This window comes from Blennius ocellaris (assembly GCF_963422515.1).
Source record: "Blennius ocellaris genome assembly, chromosome: 5".
In the NCBI taxonomy this organism is placed as follows: Eukaryota; Metazoa; Chordata; class Actinopteri; order Blenniiformes; family Blenniidae; genus Blennius; species Blennius ocellaris.
Window position 1 is genome coordinate 23,147,985 of NC_137654.1, and position 20,281 is coordinate 23,168,265.

The following is a 20,281-nucleotide window of genomic DNA, read 5'->3' on the forward strand; positions in this document are numbered from 1 at the left end:
ACACCCCCCCCCCACCTACAAAGAGTTTGATTTCACAGCCTGCCCGTACCTGTCATCCTCCTTGAATTTTGCATAATCAGTCACTTTCTTGCACCAGGATCCTATTCTTGCTTTTTCTTTAACATCAATGTTTGGCTCCTGGTCCAGTACTTTTCAACCAGCTTCATGTTTCATCCCTTCTTACATGCCAGTGAATGGAAAATTCTCTGCAGCGAGCCATTTTCTATTGAAGGTTTTATTGACTGCGCTCCTCCTGCTCAAAGCGGGCCGTGGCGAAATCCTCAGGGCGGCTTATCCGTGATTGACCGTGTCAGTCGGAGAGAGAAAAGGGCCTTTTCACAGTAACGCCTAATATCAGCCTGTATCGGTATACTACAGCGTGATGCAGCATGGTGAGACTTGTGAGAAGGCTTTTCAATTGAGGTCATTTTCCTGATTAATGACTGAGCAGGTACAGTTACCAGTGTGAGAGGCCTTTGATCTCTAAAACAGTTATAAGTCCTCTTCATCCACCTGCATTGCAGGTGAGAGTTCAGTCAGGAGGAGGAAATATCTTTCATTTTTCATGCCCTCACTGCATCTTTAACACATACAGGCTTAAAATGTATTATTTGGGCAGTTTCATGCAGGGAAAGTGATAGCCATCTCTCACTCTGACCTCTGCATTTTCCGATATTTATCAAGCTGCTCCAAAAAGATGAGGACGCACATGAAACATATCGGTAACTGGCTGAGTCCCAGTGGCAGTTTTAGACAATTTTGAGATGACTATCTCTGCCAGACAGGGGAAAGTTGCAGCCCGTGGGCAACATACAGCATATGTCTAGTTTCTGTGTGGCTGTAAGGCAATTTCCTGGAATATTATTGGGTCTTTTCAAGAAAAGAGCAAAAATTGTAATAACTGTATAGCTAAGTGAATTTTAAGGTTGTAGATCTGCACTTCCAAAATGTGATAGCGTTAGTGAGGATTTTTTTGTGGCCCCTTATGATAATAAGAGCAGCATTTTACAGCGTTTTCCGAGATTCTTTAAGGTTTTTTTCCCAAAATGTTTCACTGCTGTTTAAAAAATGTACTTAAATAAATAAAAACATTCCCCGTGAGTAAACTGTCAAACACTCAAAATGTTAACTACTCTGCACATGTAAACCTACACTTAGTTGTAGGGGGAGGCTTGCATGTGAAAGAAGCAAAAATGTTGATTTAGCGAGCAGCTACACACACACACACACACACACACACACACACACACACACACACACACACACACACACACACACACACACACACACACACACACACACACACACACACACACACACACACACACACACACACACACACACACACACACACACACACACACACACACACACACACACACACACACACACACACACACACACACAGCAGTTTACCACGCAGACCTTCATGCCACAGCTTGCCATTTCAAACAATCAATCCATCCAGGAATCAAATTATAGCCTGTTATCCTTGTATACGCACTTGCTCAGCTTTCTGTCCTGCAAAAACAAATAATAGGCTGTCATGTGTGTTTCAATCACAGCCACCACAGCTTTGAAGTGATTCTGGAGTTGTTGCTCTTGTTGTTGGTTCTGCTAATAACTGATGTGGGGTTTCCTCGTGCTGTGCTCACTAAGGGCATGGAAAAGATCAAGGGAACTTGAAGGAAGGTTTAATCCATTGATAATGAAACTCTGACTTTATTTGCTTTTGGAAACGCCATGAAAAAAATAGTATTTAATGGAAGTTGATACATTCTATCTACACTCTATGGTAGGAACTATGTGAAATCTAAACTCTGTGAGCCTTTATTTTAAAAGTAATAATGGAAGACACTGACATTGTGCAGTCATTTGTGAGATTTGTGTAAATCATGAGGCCTAACTTGTGACAAAAGGCCATTGAATAGCGTGTGGATTCATTAATTCCTCTGTGTCTCTGCGGTTCTCGTGGGCTCATAGTTTAGCCTTTGTTCTGCTTGTGAAAACAGAGGAGGCCCATATTGTGCCGGAAGAGGTTTTAAAAAGAATCCTGTGGCGACTGACTTGTGAGCCCAAACGGATCTAATGATACCAATTAGCACGTGAATGTGCAAATATGCATAGATGTTAATATGTATTTGTTTATGTTTTCATTTGCGAGTACACTTGTTTGTGTAAACTGAAAGTATTTTTGCAGGGTGTTTGTGTTTGGACTCTGGACTGTGGCTGAATATTGATGAGAGGCCCTTCCACACCCTTTTTTCCCCCCCATGACTGCTGGGACTGGGTGGCACTGCAGCATGGCACTGCATCTCAGACTGAGAAAGAACAGCACTTTGGTTGTGTTCAAATACAAAAAGAAAAAAGAAAAAAGCCCTCAGCAAGAAAAGAGAGTGGTGCTTTATGTGTCTTTAAGCTTATGGCTCCAGCAAGGACTGCAACACAAGGTTTAAACGTGGCTGTAATGAAGACACACACCGATTTATTCAAGGCTTAAGCCTTTATATAGGCCATCCATTAAAGCATGAAATGAAAGACATTTTACCACTTAAGTTTTTGCTTCTAAACACAATCACATACCAGTAAGTATATATACTGGAATCTCTGTGTGGCCAAAATCACACCTTGTTCACATAGTTTAAAATAAGGTAATTTTACCCAGATTTCTGTACAAGGTTGATATTAGTGGTATCTTACAGTGTCTGTAAAAATCCATCTTAAATATGATGTTTGATGGACATAATGTTCGTTGCACTAGAGTTTTATATGCAGCGTTTGTACAGATATGGAAATGAAAAAGATTTAATTTGTGTTTCAACGTGCACAGGGATCGACTGGGAGTAAGAGATGATTTGCTAAAGAGAAAATACACAGTAGTGTTTATTAGACTGTCTTCCAGTTGCACCATTCAGCGATCGCCATAGCAGAACATCTACCACATCTCATGCTGTCCTCTGGCTCCTCCACTGTTACACAAACATGTTCAGTATCTTTTGTTTAACAATTCCCCTTTCTCATTTAATTTTCAAAGTTTTACAAAATCATTGTCAATCTCAGACATTAACACAAATATTCAATCTTGTATTCTGTCATTGTTTTTAACTCAACATTTTTAATTTTGACAAAACACACACATGTAGTTGCTTTCCCAATTATTAAGGCTTATCATTTCTAGAAATGACATCTTTCTTCATCTCAGTTTTACTGCTGAATTCAGTTCATGAATGGTTTTATTGGTCATAACTGAGTATTTGTTATTTGCATAAAGCTCCAGTTAGGATCTTTTTTATGAGCTTGATGAGTCAAACATTTCCTCTGCTAGAGATTGAGAAAAATATGACTGCAGTTGAAGCTCATATTTATCTGAGCAAAGCATGTGTATAATAAACTCATGTGGTCATACTACATTGCAGCAGCCCCTCCCCGCTGAAAGCCGGCCAATCACGCGCTCCTCCGCCGGGCTTCCATTTGAAGCTTCAGTAGTACGGGAGTGTTGCCTGGCAACCGGAATCGGCACATTTCTGGGAGGTCCTGTGTGGATGGCAGCAGCTGTAACGGGGAGAGGGAGACTGAGAGAGAGGGAAAGGATCAGGGGAAGGGGACAGAGACGGGAGGAGAAAAAAGATTCAGATTTTTGCAGGAAGAAGGTGACAAGATGGAGAGGTGGCATTAAGCTGGAGAGTGCTCAGGGAGACAGAGAAGGACCCAGCCTCTTGGCTCATCAGAAAGTTTGTTCGTGCAGCAGAGGAGGAGACAGAAGAAGAGGCCTTTGATGATCCCTGTTGAGTCTGGGCTGGTTCAGACAGACACGAGTAAGTTTTTGGAGAATTCTTCCTCGTATCCTGACTCCCACACACCCGTCTACCTGTGCCTGCTGGAGCCGTGCAGAGCTTTGGCTGTGAGCACCGTGTCTCAGAGGATCCTGGGCTGACGCACTGTGTGGAGAGACCCGCGCAGAGGACACACCGACTGACCTGAATAAGAGTTAAAACGGGAGGCAAAGCAGCCGATGCAGAGCTTATTTTGGGAGGTGGATCCCAGTCATCATCGTTTGGTCCCAATCGATCCGAGAGGATTCCCTCGTCGGCCTGGATTTCTGGCTTGGTGTGGACTGAGACAGGTCCAGGAGTGATGCGGTCGTTCTGGGCGGGTTAAAACCACTCAGGCTCTCAGAGGCAGTACTAAAGCTGGAGCGCCAGAGGTGGACAGCCCATGTCAGAGATTCACTGACTGGGGGGGAAAAAAAGTGCTTTCTCTCGTCTTTTGTGATGCTATTATGCCTTTAAATGTGGCCGGATCCTGCTGATCTCCTGCCCTGTTGATCGTCTCCACCGAGGATGTGGAAGTTCAAAGCCTTTTGCCTGGATTACTGGCATGTGCTGTGTCTGCACCCGCACAACAACTTTTTCAAGAGGTATGTTTAAAAATGGCAGTGTTGTGCAGTACATGTTGCGCTCGGATCACTCCTTGTACTTACAGTGCTACGTGTTTTTGAATGCCTCATAATTATCACCGAGTGCTCCCTGGCTGCTGATGTTGCTGCCTGCGCCTTGAAGTGCTACCAACGTTGGGCAAATCAATACGTTTTTAAAGCCAACTCTAGAATTACCTCATCAAACATGGCTGATTGATGGAGGAACTGTTGTGGCGCTGGGCTCCGCACGCTGACATGCCAGCTGACTGAAAGACAGTATGCATGGGGCAGCGTGAGCCGGCAGAAACATCATCAATTTGTCACGGAGAAGCAGGTTACAGATGTTATTTCATAAAAGCTCTCTCAGTTAAATAACTCTCATTCTAAAGTGATCTTGTTAGTGTCTATTTCGTGTTGGCACAGCTGAAGGGGACGTGTCGAGCGAGCTCGGTGTGAATTCATTCATTGGCGTCCCAGAGGACCTCTTCTTGTTCACCTTTCACCAACTGCATAATATGCGCCCGATTGCTGAGAATATCTAGAATATATGTTTCTTCATGAATCCATAACATGATTTCAGCTCATTGCTTCATTTTACTCTGCATGTCATTCATGCCATCAGATGGTTTTCAAGTGAATCACTGCAAATGTATTGTACAAGGGCATAAAGACCATGTTTTCCCTTTTTTTGTGAATAAATATTTTTAACACCGACTTGTGTTTGCCACAGCTTTCACTGAAAAACTGGAAGGCATATCGTTCCCTCTCACCTCATGTGCAAATTACTCATCCCCTCCTACTGGCGCCGTGTTGATATTCTACCTATACACTTATCAGAGGACACAAATGTGATGCAGCTTGACATCCTGTGCAAACTAGCACAGGTCCTCAAACGGAGCTCCATGTTTTGCAAATTCACACAAAACAAGCCTGATGGTTGGGTTTTGCACGTGACAAAGATGTTTTAACGTTTGGGTGGTCTCCGACCCGTTTGATCCTCTGTAATTCCACAATGAGCATTGTAAGCTGCAATTTGTGCTTCAGAGGACTGTAGTACTTTTGAATCGAATTATTCCTTTCAAACAACATAATTTAGATGCCAGTGTATTGAGTGTTACACACAATAACTCTAATACTTGAGTGCATTAGTGTCCTGCACCATAGAAATCTAGCTGGCTCTTTTCTGCAGGTATTTTCTTCAAGCACGTCTCTTGTGCAGATGTTTGATGTCTGAAACAGACGCTCGCTGCTTTTGCGAACATGCTGGATCTGTGGAAGTCAATGACACCTCCTTTCTGCTGCATCTCTATATGCTAATTGCTTCACACATGTGCGTATATATACACACAATTGTCCCAAGTGTCAGTATTCTGAAGGTGAGAATGTCCATGGTTCATTAATAATGCATCAGTGATTAAGCTGGCAATGGTTCTTTGAATGCAGACTTCAGGGAACCCCCCAGCTGTAGGTGCAACCTCAGTATCATCTAGTTATAATGTCATTATCTGCATTGTTTTCATACTTCTGATTATTTATCTATCGCTGTGTGTCTGTTATATAATGTCTTGGTATTTTATTTTCTAGTATTTACTTAAATCTTTCCCCCACTGTTGCTAACAGTTGATTTGTGTGTGTGACTCAGAGCTCCTGGAATTATTCAGGACAGTTGTTTATTTCTTTCCACACATTGTGGACAATTTATTTCCTGTCTAATCCTCGAGTCACTGGAACATCATGGTCACTGGGCGTAACTCATTACACTGGCCTGGCTTTGCTGTAACGGTTCAGATCGTATCCCAGCACTGAGGCCATGTTGTTAAAGCAAGGTTGATGTAGTAACTCAAAACAGCTTCTCCCAGCTGGTGAACTGGGATTCACCTCCCTCCTGCAAAGACTTCCCATTGAGATCAGTGTAATTGTTGGACACTGGCCCAACTATTACCAACAGCACAAGGACTAAAAGCTCTCGTGCTCTCTCTATCTCTTCATCTCACCCCCCCCCCCCCCACCCCACCCTTCTCTCTCTTCCCTCTTGTCCAAAATGACTTCCACATAAACAAGCACACATCAAACACACAACTCAGGCCCTGCCCATCACCGCTGGGGAGTGAGCATCATGGGAGCAGCAGATGAGTGAAAGATTGCATTGGACAGAACAAAAAGGAAGAAAAGGGGAAGGGGTGTCTGCAGAGTGGAAAGAGAGGACTGGTGCGTGGTTCATTGTGGGTGGAGAGCTTTTGTTAAGAAGAGGGATGATTTCCCTCTCCTATATGTACTGGGCCTTTACCTTACTTGGTCATCAGGCAACTTGCTAGAGCAGCAACTCTGAGCCCAGCATGAAGTGGAGCAGGGAGAACTTCGAAAAGGAAGAGACAAAGTAACTTTAGCAGCAGGAGAATGAAGTTCTCTGTGGCTTTCCTATGGAAAGTGAAGGATGTGGGGTGTAATTTGTGGTCGAGGAGGGAGTGAGCACAGACTGTACTTATTCTGGTTCTTTTAGGGGCAGTTGCTGCACTTCTGTATTTTATAAACTTCTTTTTTTTTTTTGTGAAACTTCTTTTTTGGTGCCATGAGCATTTTTTTGGTGCATGTCTGATGCCTCCGGTGATGTCACTGCTGTGAGGAATGCGATGTGGAAGTACTGCATTTCCAGCCGAACTATAAGGTAGGAGATCATCTGGTGGGGAGGAGTGCGGACCGCGGTGGCGTTCAGTATAACTGCTTTTCCGACTGACCGCAGCAGTCCGTGCAGATATTTCTGATGTCGGCCTGATCATGTAACATTCCTGTATATATGCTAAAACCCTAGTGGTTTTCCCTTGTACAACCATGGAAATGTATTTTCACCCAGCTGAAAAAGGCAGACAGGCAGCAGTAAAAACATTTTCAAGGACGGTTTACTTTATAGAGGGTATGTATCTGATAATAAAGACTTAAGAATAATCTGGCTTTTCCTTCTTCTTTTTTTTTAATCCTCCTTAAGCCTTATTCTCATTATAACTTTGTCTTGCTATAGCGGACAATGGAAGAAATGTCCTTTTCACAAATGTCTTTGGGTCAGCTGAAATATAACTCTTAAGTCAAAGAAAATCTCCATCCACCTACTTTTTTTCAGAGCTCATAAAAATGTGATTGTTATTAATTGGCTCTTGTTTCTGTTCCACTGTGCTACATCAACAGCCTGCAGTGTCACTGAAAATAGATTTGAATGTGCTGTAAAAGCATCAAACATTTGATGTTATTTTTGGTTCTCTTAGGCCACAATTAATCTTCATTAAAAAGAATGAAATATTCAGGTTTTGTAGTCATTGAGTTGCCTAAGATGTTTTTGAGATGCACTGAACTGTTTCCAGCAGGAACTAGGAGTCCTGCAGCAGCTGATTGGCCCCCTGCAGAGCCTCCATCACAGCACCACCAAGCCAGTTTGCAATCATATTAAAATATGGTGGTGATTTAGACACTTCTCGTTTAGTAGTTTTATAACCGGTCGCCTTCTAAATTCACAAAATCTAGAAACTTATAGCATCCATCCTTTCATCCTCAATGAAAAACACTTACACCTGCAGGGGATATTAGTGACCAGTCAGCCTTAAACATATGCTTTTGGACTGTGGGAACAAATCAGAGTACCTGGAGAAAACACTCACATGCACAAGGAGAACATAGAAAGTTCTCACAGAAAGGCCTCCAAGCCCAACTTGGACTCGAAGCTAGGAGATTCTCGCAGTGACAAGAGTGCTAGCCATTAAGCTACAGTCCTACAAGTAATCCTAGCCATTTTAAAACATCAGAATATTAATTATTCTCTGAGAAATCTAAAATACCCTTCTTGCTCCTCCAAACGACTGCAGGCTTTATTAAAGCCAAAGTGCTGTGACGGAAGCAGGGCCGCCACCCCTGGGTGGCTTAATGAATGTAAATGATTGTGTATGGAATTCATTTAATAATCAGTGATGCTGAAAATATGCTCATCTGTGCATTGCCATGTCAGAAGGAGAACACAAAGAACGGTCTGCGTTGGATTGTGATGTACAGATGCAGCAGTGCCTCAACACTGTATAGACTGATATTTTGGAAACGGATATTTATAATTTTTTTTAAACCAAAAACATGTCTGCTATTTCTTAGACTGAGCTTGTCCAAACACATCTGGTCAACAAATCCATTTGCTGTCGAGCGTGCCTGCTATCTTGATGAAACCGAGGAGTAGAAAATAAATAGAAAAGCCAGAGAAAGTGGGTGAAAACATCTGGAAAGGGTTAATACTGACCCAGAAAATGTCTCCGACATCGGAGTAGCTAAGCATTGCATGTATGTCTGACGGCATCATGAATCCTTTAGCTGCGACACTGTAGACGCCAGGGTACATTTGATCTGGCTGGTTGTGTGTCAAAGAGTGTGACGCCGAGAGCATTACTTATTTAATGCTTGTGGATCTGGAGCTTGTCACCAGTGCCTCCTCGTCCCAGGGTGGATATCCATGGGACAGACGACACAAACAAAGCTCTGTGGAATCACTTCTGACTGAACAGAGATATTAAACAACTTCGGGGAGACCTGCAGTTCTTCGTGAAGGGTAACCAGCTCTTACAAGTATCTGCTCTGATCGGCGTTGGCCTCCACTGGACCCAAATGACTATAACGCATGTATATTATGAGCGATAACAACTGACCCCTTTGTTGGTCCTCTGCTTTGGTACACTGGCTATATGACAAGGGAAGGTCATTTTTGGGCCCGTGAGAGGAACTGTGTGTAATGGAAAAGTAGCAACCTGCCAACACAAGCTTGCAGTTCCACTGTGGTGAGTGAAGAAAAAAAAAAAAAAAAACTTCTTCTAAGTGGAAAAGCTTAGCCATGTCTAGGATGGAAGTCGTACTCTGGTCAGACATGTCAGGATGATAGAGATGCTGGTAGACTGTTATTGTAGTTTTTGAGTCGCAGTTGGAGTTAAGGGAGTAGTGGGGCTGGTTTACCAGTTTTCCACAAGGTACCGGAGGCATTAAAATTGATTTGAAGGTTCCTTTTGAAAGCATTTCTTTAGTGAGGTGAGCCACAGTCACAGAAGCATGTGTTGATCCCAGGTGCAAGTTTGAACTTGATTCAGCACATTTTACCTGTTTGTAAATTGTATTTTTGCACTCATGCTCAGAGATGTGTTTATGCACTGGAAAATAGGTTTACATTGGGGCCATCTGTGTCTATGGGCTAGCTTTTAACTGTGTGATGCATCATTAAAAATGCAGTTTTATTAGTGCTTTTGACCAGTTAATATTCTGTTTCGAATGCCTTTTTTGTATTTTTTATTTAGTAAAAAAAAAAAAAATCCTGATCTATTTATAAATTGCAGTCTTTGTCCACACACCACTGAATAATTTACAGGCATAATCTTCTCAGGGGAACTGAGTTCTGAAAGATCATTTTACTATCTTCTTTGTATTCGTTTTCATGACAATCTTGAATAGTGTGACCCTATTTTTTTTAGGAAGAGGCAATGTGAACACGATGGTAATAAGTATTATATGCCAATAAGGGAAGAATAGTCTTCATGTCCTCTTGCTGCAGGGTGGCAAAATTATGGGAGAAGGTGTCTGGGCACATTGCCGCTGCTGCAGTATCCACACTGCTCATGTTAAGCTGTACAGCTTTTGAAATGCTAATCACACAAGGAGGCTAGTTTGTTTACTCTAATGCTGAAGAAGGCCACCCTCTAAAAAGAACACATCTCATGTTCAGGGTGTTTGCTGAGGTGTCTGATAAGGAAAATGTGCACACAGCGCAAGAACAAATGCATATTTTGGGAAATTGCACACTGTTCTCAGTGATGTCTTTTTTTTTTTCCCTGTCCATGTTCATGGATATGATCAAAACGGGGCCAAAATGTGTGCACCCTCCGTTCTGCCGGTTGTGATCAGTGGGACACTGAGAGCCACAGAAAGACACGTGCTCTTTCTCTTTCCATTGCATTTCTTTTTTTCAGTCTCGCCATTTTTTGACTTTTGATGAAATATTCCTTTGCATCTCTTCACAGCGCCTGCCTGGAGAATAATGAGGGTGTGTGCTGCATTAACTGCATTAACTTATGTAATGGCAAGCAAGAGGAGGGGTGAGATGGGGGGGGGGGGGGGGGGTAGCGATGGAGGAGGGTGGGGGAGAAGAGAAGAGTGATGAGCTCATGGTGCTGCACTGCAGCTCTTATACACACTCTGCACCTTGTGGTCCTCATGCCATGTGCTGTTGTAAATGCACAGATGCAAGTGCATTGTCAGTTTGTGTGCAATAACCAGATTGCACACAAACAGACTGAATTTGCATATAGGAGCAGGCTAAGAGTAGGCAGCTATGTAGCATATACACACATAAACACACACAGCCCTGTACCTGCTTTACTGTACAGTGACAGTACAGTGAACAAGTCAGTCCTCCAGAGCTCAGGTTGGTAATTGTTGCTAATCCACCAACACTTTTCAGCGACAAAACATGCCCCTCTCATTATCCTGAGTGTGCTTTGATTTATGTTGGGACTGGGAAAGGTGGGATGGGGTCGGGGGATAGGGGGAGTTGATAATGGCACAACAGCACAGCTACTCTATAAAATAGAGTGATCCCTTTGAGGGTGCTCACCTTGCTCTCCTATTACATTGCATTGGTGAATTAATAGATAAAATACTGCTTTTGGCAGAAGGCTGAACATTAAAATGTCATTGAGCAGGATCCCTAATGCTTATATCATTAGAACATGGATCGTTTATGCTAAGAAAGGGCATTTTGAGACTCAATTTTATATCCCTCTATTTGTTAATGTGATTAAAAGTCTGAAATGAAAATGTTTGATCTTTTAATGTTTGAGCATCAACTGGATCTTTCTTGCATGCATTGCAAGACCCCCTTGACATGAGAAATTAGCACGTGTTCTGGCGTGAGAGTGAAATTACCATGCAGCCAGGGAGGCTGGGACTGTGACTGGTAAACAACCATTAAAGTTAAATGTTCATCCTGATTGGACTAATTGCATTGGGCTGTGTGTAAATCGGGGCCTATGTTTTGTGTGCAAGCATAAACTATATCCTGCAGCGGTATGGACAGCACTTTCTCTTCTGTCAGCCGTCGCTGTTGCCTTGACAACTGGCCTCAGAGATCTGAGCACGTGCATGCAATTGTTATAAATTCTGGTTTCACTGCATGATCCAGGAAGAGTGAGATAAATGATGGTTCAGACTTTATTGCTTCTCAATGATGTTTTTTTTTTTTTCTTAAGCTCATTCATAACATAGAGATGTTGCCAATATTTAAGAATGATGCACAATCATGAAATAATCAGGGTTCAAGCCCAATCAGAACTGTGTGAGACCCTATTGGAATGCAAGAGACTATAATTATTATTTTACTTTCATCGACTGAATCAACTGCTGCATTTTTGGCGGTCAAAATGTGCTCAAATCTTTGAAAAGTTACAGACACATCAGAAGTGGCGAACCATTTCAAAATTTATGATTAGTGTGCATGTGTCTGGCAAAATGGCTCCATAGCGCCCCCTACATTGTTTTCACAATGTGTACTACAAGCAACACAGTTAGGGTTAGAGTTAGTCATTCAGTTACCTGACACATAAGAAAGGATCCAGCAGGCAACTTCTATGTTTGAGTTCATGAAAACCTTCCTGATCAGCAGGTTTTAAAACATTACTTTGTAACTTTAACCACACAACAAATTCAATAATGTTATTCCCATAGCTTAAAATTATACAGAAATGCTCTGTGTGGACTTTGCATGTTCTCTCTACGTGCATTGGTTATAACCGGCAGCGATCACGAAAAAAAACATGCATGTGAGGTTAACTAATGTTTCTAGCAACCTGCCTGTTGTATCCTCGGCCCTGCATGGTGCAAGGATCTGGGGCTTGAAAATACTCCATTGTTTGAGTTATTTCTGAGAAATGAGACTTTAAAAATGGCCCGGTACCCTAATGAAGACATGAACATGTCCCCCTGAAGCTCTCCAGGGCTTTGATTAAATGACTTCACTTTGTGTCTCCCTTCCTCCAAGTCCTTTCTCTGCTCATTTTGTCTTCCTTTATAGAACAATATAACTCCCATTGCAGCTCCTCTTTCCTGTCTTCTTTCCATTCCCTGTCCTCATAAAGAGGAGTTAGTCATTCATATATCCCTGAACTCTACGCCAGTCCTATGTACAGTGCACTGTACACCAGCGCCATCTGTTGGTTCAGAGACTTCCTGACAGGCAACAGCCTCAAGGACTGAGAAAAATCTCCTGTGACTACTTGATAGAGGTCTTATGTTAATCTCCCTCCCACTGCGTGGATAGTCTGTGGCTTTGACTGCATTTTTCACAACAAACACAGAAACCGGCAAAAGTTGCCTGCTTGATAATGGCCACAAAGTCAAATGATCTTGGGCATCTACTGTGAGTAAGTCAAGGGCAGAGAGCTAAGAAATGAAACAATGGGAGATGTTTTCAGTCATAAAAGGGGTCCTGAATTCCACTGTGAGCCATCAGTGAGAGTAGGTAAGACAAATGGAAGCAGATGGGGCTCTTTTCTTGTCAGGAGTCCCACAGAGGCTTCTGCAGCCTTGTAGCCTGCGTCTCTGGCTTCTCTCCCAGAGAGCTGCTGCTGAGATTGACTGCCAAGCTTTACTTAACTGTTTTGACGTGATAATAATTTTCACCTGGAAGGATAACTACTTTTTGATGGGATAAGAATGAAGACTTTGGACCTCAATCACAGAATACAGAAAGCAACAAATAAAATGTATCTGGCTCACAGGTTTCATTTTCTTTTGAATAATACAATTTGATTCATGCTTTTTTTTGGGGGGGGCGGGTCACTTTTTCTGCGATCACCAGTAATATCTTGCGAGTACCTTCATTATAAATTGTCTTTTCTTTTCTGAATACAAGTGGCTTGTTTCTGATTGATCTGAGCCACTAAAACAAGTTATCCAGCCAGATGTAATTCTTATTCTTTCACCACAGATGCGAAAGGATAGTTGGACAACCTGTTATCTAACAACATCATGCCGTCGCTGTCTGAGGATGTGGTCAGGCCGAGAGACCAGATCATCCCTTTGGCAACACCATGTGTCCTCGAGAGGCAGTTAAAAGAAAATACAATATGTGACCTTGCAGAGCTACATCACACAGACTTGGAACATGTCCTCGCTGAACCGCGAACATCAGCACAGCAGCTGAGTAAATGACCACCGATGAGGGCAGAGGCATGTTTGGAGGTGAGAGTGAACAGACAGCTGATGGCTGGAAAGGGGAAGAGAAACAGACCGGCAAATGAAAGGAAGGGAGCGATTCAAAGGACGAGCGAGGCTGTGAGGGACACAGCTGACACAGGGGGAGGGAGTGTGGCGAGAGCCTCCTCTTTTCATTGACGTTTGGTTGGGGGGGGTACGTGCTGATTAGTGGAGAGTAAATCAGTCACACGGAGGTTCCCTCTCTCTCGTGTCTGACAGGTCCATTGTAGCGCCGGCAAAGAGCAGTAGGGATTTATCATTAGAGCGCGGATCTCGTTTCATACAGTATGGGCCAACCTGGAGGCAGATGTATGGAGGTAGGTGGGCTCTGCTCTGAGGGTGCATGCGTGTGATCTCTCCGGCTGTGATGTGCAAGTTCACATCGGAGGCATAGCAGCTGCATACATTACTCTGCACTGCAGGTGTGTCACACACCAGTGTGCATGCATGCATTCATGATTGAACATTAAAATTTCATTTATTATTCCAAAATTATGACATTTTTCTACTAAGTTTCTTCATTTTTCATTCCATATTATTTTTGGGGGAGTTATGTTTAGAAACTTACAAAAGGGAACAAGCGTTGGAGATGAGTGTGCGTGCATTAAACTTGTATTTGTGTGGGAAGAAGCAACACGGAGTTGTTGAAGCTCGTACACTGGGGTGCCACTGCACTGTAGTCTGATGTCACACTCGCACTGCCAAGAGGAACGGAGAGCAAAGGGGAAGAGTTGTTTGTGTCTTTTGAGTCAAAACACGACTTTATCAAGATTTTCCATGCATTTAAGCGTCTCCAGAGCTCTGACAGGCTGATGTTTTTGTTTTGTCTTCATCTTCTCTCTTCATTGTCACTGAAGTAACATTTTGTGATCATGCTTAGTAATCAAGCTTCTAGTTTGAGGGACTTTCAGTATGTTTGAAGTTCAGTCGGAGGGTTATTCTTCATGGATTGCTCAGTGGTGTGGTGGTTTGCTCTCTCCCCACAAAGCAAGAAAGTGCTGGATTTGAGTCTGTGGAGCCCCGGAGGTGGGCCTACTCCCCGAAAACAAGTTTGAGATCAACTGGTCACGCACTATGTATACCCATGACAAAGTCACTAAAAGCAAAAATAGAAGCAAACATTCATATCAGCCACATATATGTGCAATATGTGTTTAAATGTACACATGCCTATATGCATATAGAGACTAATGTCCGTGCATGACAGTTGAATTAAACATATCAAAATGTATGAGTGAAAGTTTTAAAAGAATTGTGATGAAAAAGTGACACAACAACAAAACTGTTGATATAAGAGACAGTATAATGAACTTAAAGAAAAAAAATGTAAAAAGCTATAATTTATTAGTTATAAAAATGTTTTTAAAAAGTAAAAATCTTAAAACAGGAGAAAGATGGATTATCTGCAAATGCCTGTTTGAACAATTGTGCCAGGCAAAAAAAATGCCTGCCCACATATAAAAGGTACAAAAAAGTATTGAAGTATTATTCATCCTCAGAGTCTACGTTATTTCAAACCATGTTTTAAATAACAGCACTTGAAAAACATCTCCATCTGTTGTAAAAACTTTTCTTTGGCATGTGTGCAGGCAAATCTCAAAACTCCCCCTCCAGCATTAGCATGTCTTCGATTTCCAGCGCGTTCCCGCTGATTGTCCTGCTGCTGACATGCATCCTGCTGAGGTGTCTTCAATGAAACCTATAGCGGGACCTTTGCTGATTGCAGATCTGTGTGCATCATTTGTCCACGAAGCGCCTCCACTCAGACCTCCTCTCATTAGGACCGTTAAGAGAATAGATGGCTTAGTGAGGACATCATTAGGACCTATTAGATGCACAAGAGCGTGAGACGTCCTCTCGCTGATCAGTCTGACCAAACACGAGAGAAAACAGTGCTGCACTGTACTGAATGTATGCACACTTTGGCCCCTCTGTACATCACATGCTGCTCATTCCTTTCTCTCTGTCCTTGTCCATCATGCCCGTCTCCTCGAGCTCTGTGTTCACCCTCCACCGAGTCACATGCATTGTCATCCTGTTGCCCTGGTGCAGGATGTTGCTGAGCTACGTTTTTACAGTACAGCAAATAAAAGGTAGAATTCCCCTCTGAGACAATTAGGCAGTGTGAAGCATCTATGAATCTCAATAGCTTTTTTTTTTTTTATTACACAGAATTCCTAAGGGTTGCATCATTAAATGAGGTGTAATGGTAAAAACGGTGAACTGGCTTTTCTGGAGACGTTTGCTCATTATCCTACATTGTGTCCACATGGGGAAAACATCTGAAATAGGATCTCAAAGCTGCTTAAACATGCCGCTGAGAAGCTGATCTCTCCTGAAAGCATTATAGCTTCTGCTTAACAGATGTTTATGTGTTTCAACAGGAGGTCCGGCAGACAATAATGTAACCTGTCACGCTCACACCGGCCCTCCTGCTGATGCTGAGCTCCGAACACATGGACAGATTCTACAAGGCATAAGAAAAGATGTTACTCTAATATCAGATGTATGCTCCTTACTCATCCTGGCTCCTCTCAGCTGGCACCAAGAGACTGTTGGAGGATGCTGTGCAACAATCAATCAAGACAGTTGACCTTATTTACAGAGGATTTGTTGAACAGCTGGGATGACAAAGCATCGAGAAAAGCTGATATTGACTGACTGTAATGTGTTCCCTTTAACACAACACAAGCATTTACAAGCATTTTGAAGCAGCCATGCCTTTATATTTTTTTAAAGTGTGCATAAAGTATTGAATGTGCTTGATAAGTGGTTTAGATGTTGGAGATGCGAGTGTTTGGAGGATTAAATTGCAGTACCGGCAGGCTTTCTGAGAAAAACTCCTGACCTCCAGCCGCTTTTTGGGCTCTAGTTCTATGACGTAAACTATGAAGGTTAAATACAAAGAAATATTGTTTCTTCTAATACTAAGTCTGGCTGAGCTATTTGATATTTATATTACTTAGAAATGAACAATCCATCTGGAATGCACATGTGGATCTTGTATATGTAGCACACCCAACTCATATGTGGTCTAATATGAAGGATTTCTGCTTCCATTTCAACATGAGAAACGATGAACTTGGAGTGAGCTCCTAAAATTCAAGATGTTAATTGGATGGCAGGGGCAATGTGAGGAATTGAACTCCACCAACAAAAAAACCCAAAACATTTTCATGTGGCTCATGTTGATTTTTATCAGTCATTATTTGTCAGTGATAGATTGTATGTGGGTGTGAGAATTTCTCTCTCCTGACACAGCCTGCTGTCTTTTCATCGATAGCCCGAGGCTGTTCAGGAGTTCAGTTGATTAAAATGACACAATTTGTCTGGGTTTTAGTCGGTTAAAGGAAACCAAAACCAGCATGCTGAGATGCGTCAGCCTCCCTGTTACACCCTCAATTACTCAGGAAAAGATTCAACCCAGAAAATGGGAGGTAGAAAAACATCCCTCACACCCTCTTAGATGTCCACGTCCTCGTTTAAGCCTGTTTATTTTGGAACAGTGAATGAGAGAAAAGAAGATTTTTTTTTTTTTTTTGAAGAAGTGTCGGGATCAAGTGCTTCTCTGTTATTTTCTCACAGTGATTAAGACTTGGTCACTTTGGCTGAAACTTTCACTTCCTCATATCATTACAATTACAGATCGAGAAATTGGGTTTAAAGAGCAAGTTTGTTATCCTGATGGGTTCCGAGAAACAGGGTGGTCCTAATAAGTAATTTAGGGGCTTCAGATCAATATGCACTGCGGCACCCAGAGACCCTGTATGGACCATCAGTCAATACAACAGTAAGCTTTATGGAGCGTGCATCAAACCTCAGAGGATCGAGCCAAGGTAGCAGACAGATTTACGCAACATTTGAAATCTATTCCTTTGTAATGACAAGAATTCATCTTTTCTTATTCCGGGACTGTTCTGTTGAAAGGTTTGTATTAATGTTGATTTATGACACGGGCAGCAGGCTCCTTCCCCGACCTCCTGAAGGACTTTTGCTGTTATTGACTTTCAGTTTCTGCTGAAAACCATGAATTGGAGGGTAACAGAGTAAATTAAATGAGTCAAATATCATCAAGTGCTGTCAGGTAGTGTGTCATAGAGATGCGAGTTAATCTCGATCCCTCCGTGTGACGGTCTCGAGAGGATCCGGGGAAATGAAACAATAAACATAGCCGAGTGTAACTCCTCCTCGAGGGGTCGTTATCATGAATTTCAGTCTGCTTGTTATTCTCTGAATGTCTCGCCCGCTCTGTAACGCCAGGTTTCGTGCCCTGCCCAGCCCGTCTGAATGGAGCACGCGTTGAAATATAAGATCTGCTGACTTGCATCCAGCAGGTCTTGTGGAAACGTGGTATGAATGGAACTTGCATACTCAGGATATCTTGTTCCACTGGAATATGTCAACATGAATCCATTCCTCAGCACTCCTCTGACCTGCACAAAAGGTTTCCTCAGCTTCCTCTTGCGTTTGCGAGGAAAGAGGAACGTAGATCGAGGATGACTGCGTTATCTCTGCTTTTGTTCTGTGATTGATTGCTTCCTGTTGGTCTCTGTTGCTCTCAGACAAAAAAAAACTTAACTGGCCAGTCCACTCTTCATGTTTTTGTTGTATTCTAAACTTATAGCTCGCTGTTAAGACCTGCAAACCATGACTTCCACACCTAGCCCCTGGCGGACAGCCCAGCCCAGGGTCCAACTTCCAGCTGGGGCAGGAGGGGTCATGACGATCAACATATAACCCAGAGATGTGGGATCATGAATTATTTCTCGTTCAATCCAGCTTTCATTGTCGAGGTGCTTTCAGCTGTGGCTTTGGATTAATATTTAAACACATGTGATCAGGTTTTCTTTGTAGCTGGGAGCAGCTCTCATCGCCATTTTCTTTTTGCTGCTTGGATGTGAACTGTTTAAAAAAAAAAAAGTCAGGATTTCCTTTGAAAGCTAGGATCCTGACACAGCAGTTTTACTTCAGCTGCTGGGTTTTATAAATAGTTTTGTTTCATTATTTCAGAGAAATAAAAAAAAAAACAACAAAAAGTGTGTGTGTGTGTGTGTGTGTGTGTGTGTGTGTGTGTGTGTGTGTGTGTGTGTGTGTGTGTGTGTGTGTGTGTGTGTGTGTGTGTGTGTGTGTGTGTGTGTGTGTGTGTGTGTGTGTGTGTGTGTGTGTGTGTGTGTGTGTGTGTGTGTGTGTGTGTGTGTGTGTGTGTGTGTGTGTGTGTGTGTGTGTGTGTCAACGAATCAATAATGGAAACCTCTTTTAGATTAGCTTATCTGTTGAGTAAAATTGTTTTCCCGAGGCTTAGCTAAGCTTGAAATGAGAATGAAATGTGTTTCTATAGTCTTGAGCTGTCTTCCTATTCCAACACTGTATCTCCGAATGACTTAGACTTAACAATGTTTACACACCAGATCACGAAACTCATAGCTGCTTTCATTTCTCCACATGTGTATTCAGTCCTGCAGTTTTAGGCACTTTCCCCTGAAATAACATTATGTTTCCTGAATAATTCCTTCCCTGTCAGCCTAATGAGGGACATTAAAATGAAATACTCTGTGCGTTCTCTTCCAAGTGGAGCGCAGTTTGAAATGAATCTTTCAAGCTCTCAAGATGGTGGGTGAAATGAAAAAGACAGATTATTTAACATACGTATTATGGTGGTCACCAAATGGCAACATGTCAGCGCCTGTAATCTCCAATCAAAGACTGTTAAAGGTGTGATTGAGCAGACATGAGACTGGCTGCTCTTCCACGCAGTGCCAGCACAAACAGCGAGTTGTGCCATTGCGCAGGGCCGAGCGAGGAGCGACTCATGGAGGCTCCTCAGGGCTCAGTAGCTGGAGTGTTTATGTTGTTGATTTTGGATGCCATGGAGGCTCAGTTGGCCTTGCCCTGGTTGGGCGGCAGAGCGCAGCAGTCCTGACTATGCGGTTCAGGCGCTATGGAACACAAATTGAGGAAAGCTGGGCTAAAGTAATTGAACAGCTGCGTGTGGAGAGTGACAGAATATAGACAGTCTGAGCATTACAGGAATGTTGAGGTTTTCCATTGGCGTTTCCTCCTTTTATCGTCTTTATATTTCTCTTCATATTGAATCCACAGCAGTGGATCATATATCTGTATGGAAAAGTTGGATCTACTGTAAAAGTATACACGCCCACATTTTTTGTTATATATTTAAGACAATACCTCTTTTCAAAGCCTTTCACACTCTCTGAGAAACATAATGACTCTACAATCAGCTCAATACCATAACATCATTTCATGCTTGATGGCAAATGAAAACGTGTGAGTGATGTGACTGATTGGGCAACACATGTTCAAGATCATCAGCTGTTTATCTGATAGCTGAAGCAGGCCACGATGAATGGAATCTGATTGAAATGGCAATTATTATCATTGCAAGCCTTACAGTCAATTTACCCAGTTCAGTGATGTAATTTAGCTTGTAGCTCTAAAATGATTGCAGTGACACACACACACACACACACACACACACACACACACACACACACACGCGCGCACGCGCACGAACACAACAATAATTATTTTCGGAACAAGTAGTCTGGTTTATGCGAGTGGATGGATATGCTTTTATTTTTCTGC

General features: G+C 42.5%; 1 protein-coding gene across 4 annotated transcripts in view; it reads left to right on the top strand.

The window, feature by feature from the left end:
- LOC308130810 (IQ motif and SEC7 domain-containing protein 1-like) overlaps positions 1 to 20,281 on the top strand; it is a gene marked incomplete at its 5' end in the record, with an annotated part of 93,056 nt that overhangs the window by 46,269 nt on the left and 26,506 nt on the right. The window contains one exon of one of the 4 annotated variants that reach the window (XM_080497295.1): positions 3,653 to 4,417. The exons of 2 other annotated variants lie outside the window; for them this stretch is intronic. In XM_080497295.1, the coding sequence (XP_080353421.1) occupies positions 4,341 to 4,417 (77 nt within the window). Of the gene's footprint in view, positions 1 to 3,652; positions 4,418 to 6,959; positions 7,083 to 20,281 lie in introns of those variants that run through there. One more of the 4 variants, XM_080497296.1, reaches the window with a different exon arrangement.